The sequence below is a fragment of the Helobdella robusta genome (genome assembly GCF_000326865.2).
Source record: "Helobdella robusta unplaced genomic scaffold HELROscaffold_385, whole genome shotgun sequence".
In the NCBI taxonomy this organism is placed as follows: Eukaryota; Metazoa; Annelida; class Clitellata; order Rhynchobdellida; family Glossiphoniidae; genus Helobdella; species Helobdella robusta.
In genome coordinates this window covers 3,861-5,990 of record NW_008704850.1, presented here as the reverse complement: position 1 = coordinate 5,990, position 2,130 = coordinate 3,861, and the positions used below count along the sequence as shown (strand labels likewise).

The window sequence follows — 2,130 nt, the reverse complement described above, 5'->3', positions numbered from 1 at the left end:
CAGGGTTATTTTATAAATAGTAATGTTAAACTAAAAATTATTAAACATTACATTACATTATTAAACATTACATACCTATTCTATTAAAAATCAACAGTTGTTCGTTTTATAAAATTTAAATCAATAGCATAATGAATTTCATGTTAGCTTAATATCGAACTATTATTTTGTAAATATATTAATGTCAATTACAGTTGAAATAATTAAGCTAAAGAATTTGATTTTAACAAATTATATAATCAATTTAATATATTAATAAATCATAGCATTTAAAGTTAAAACAGAAAAAAAAGATTGTTTGCTTTTACTACCAAAAGAAATTTTAAAAACCACCTCTGTGTGATTAAATTTGGTTTAGGTGTTATGTTGAAAGCAAATATTCCTTTGTATTGTAAGCTTTGGGGTGTTGAAAGATTTTAGTTTAGGACATATGCACAGGAATTACATTTTAATTTAAAAATTATTAGTTGATTAATTTATTTATTTTTATAACAATATAAAAATTGATTATGAGTTATATTTTTTAAATAATAATAACATTTCATTTTTACAATAAAATTTTTACCGATTTTTTTTTCGTTTTCTAGATTCTAATTTAATTTAGGAATGATTCTTACTCTAATCTCTAATGAAATGATATGAAGTGAATGAAGTCCATCATCATCGTGATTCGTGGGTGCTGGGAAAATGAATGAAATCTTTATTTCAGAAAAATGAGGATCGCTAATGAACTTTTATAAATCTTCGAGTTTTCTGATGCATCAAAAAAATGGCAATATCTTTTTAACGATTAAATACGGCACCTTATAAAACCTAAAACTTCACGGAATGTTGAAAACGAAATAAATTTTAACAAACAAGTTGAATGCAGATCGGCAAAGAGTCGTTAACATAACTTCGGGAAGGCCAAGATTTTTTCTAATTATATCTCAGATTTTTCTAAAAATAAACCAAAATGCTCATGAATAATTAATTTTTAGGAACTTGCTTCCAGAGGTAACTTGCCCGTTGAAAAAAAATTTTCAATGTTAAAACGCTGGTAGGGCGCTTCCAGTTATATAATTCCATGGTTCTGCCTGTGTATATTTTGTCAAATTTATTTATAGGAATTGAATGTAACCTTTATACCGGCTGATTAACTACCATGCAGTAAAATAACTACTGTTGACACTATTTCCTCCAACGATTTCGCAACGAATTGCCCATACCATATAGGGGAGATGGGGGCTCATTGATCTCTGGGGCACATTGATCTTTAAGCAATAACATAGCTATTTCTAAATATAAATGTAGGCCATCACTATTTTAGTTTTCCTTTTGTTTCTATTCTACTTTTAATCCTATTTGTTTATGGACTTTCTGCCGCTGAAGTTCGAAAAATTCGTAAGTTTGATTTTACAGGGAAAAACCAACTATTCACAACAGGTTAGTTTTGTAAATTAAAAATCAGATAAATATTTGTTTGATAAATTAAATTTTGCAATGTGTAAAGATATGTCAGAGGCTTATTTTATTATTTACTTCGATTTTCAATCACAACTTATTGATGAGATATCGCCATTATAGTGTGCTCCATGCCATGGGGGCTCCTTGATCTGTACTAGTAAGGGGTACGTTGATCTGAAGATCAAAGTGCCCCTACTGTCCTCAGAAATAATTCTCCAGGATGTTTAGTCATTTTTCTCTAACCATGCAAAATGCTATTTTTCCATTATTGTAAAATGTAATTTGTGTACTTTGCAGGTTTGGTTTCATAATGGTGAGATATCGGGAGCGAAAAACTAATCGAGGTAAAACACCTGTTGAAGTGATGAGAACAGCAGTTGATGAAGTTCTGAAAAAGAACAGAGCTATCAATGCTGTTGCATGTGAAACTGGAATTGACCGAATGACATTGAAGCGATATGTTCGGAAGAGTAGTCTCAGTCCAAGTGTAGGTTTGATACCGAATTGGAATACAAGGCAGGTATTCAATTTAGAACAAGAAGAGATGCTTGCAAAGTATTTGCTGCAAGCATCTAAGATGAACTATGGACTATCCACCAAAACAACTCGCCAGTTCGCATATGATATAGCCGTTGCGAATAATATAACATGCCCATCTTCATGGTCAATGAAAAAAACTGCTGT

General features: G+C 30.3%; 1 protein-coding gene across 1 annotated transcript in view; it reads left to right on the top strand.

Moving 5' to 3' along the window:
• Positions 1 to 1,756: 1,756 nt before the first annotated feature.
• HELRODRAFT_184387 (hypothetical protein) overlaps positions 1,757 to 2,130 on the top strand; it is a gene marked incomplete at both ends in the record, with an annotated part of 1,734 nt that continues 1,360 nt past the window's right edge. The window contains one exon of the mRNA XM_009023979.1: positions 1,757 to 2,058. Within this exon, the coding sequence (XP_009022227.1) occupies positions 1,757 to 2,058 (302 nt within the window). The remainder of the gene's footprint in view (positions 2,059 to 2,130) is intronic.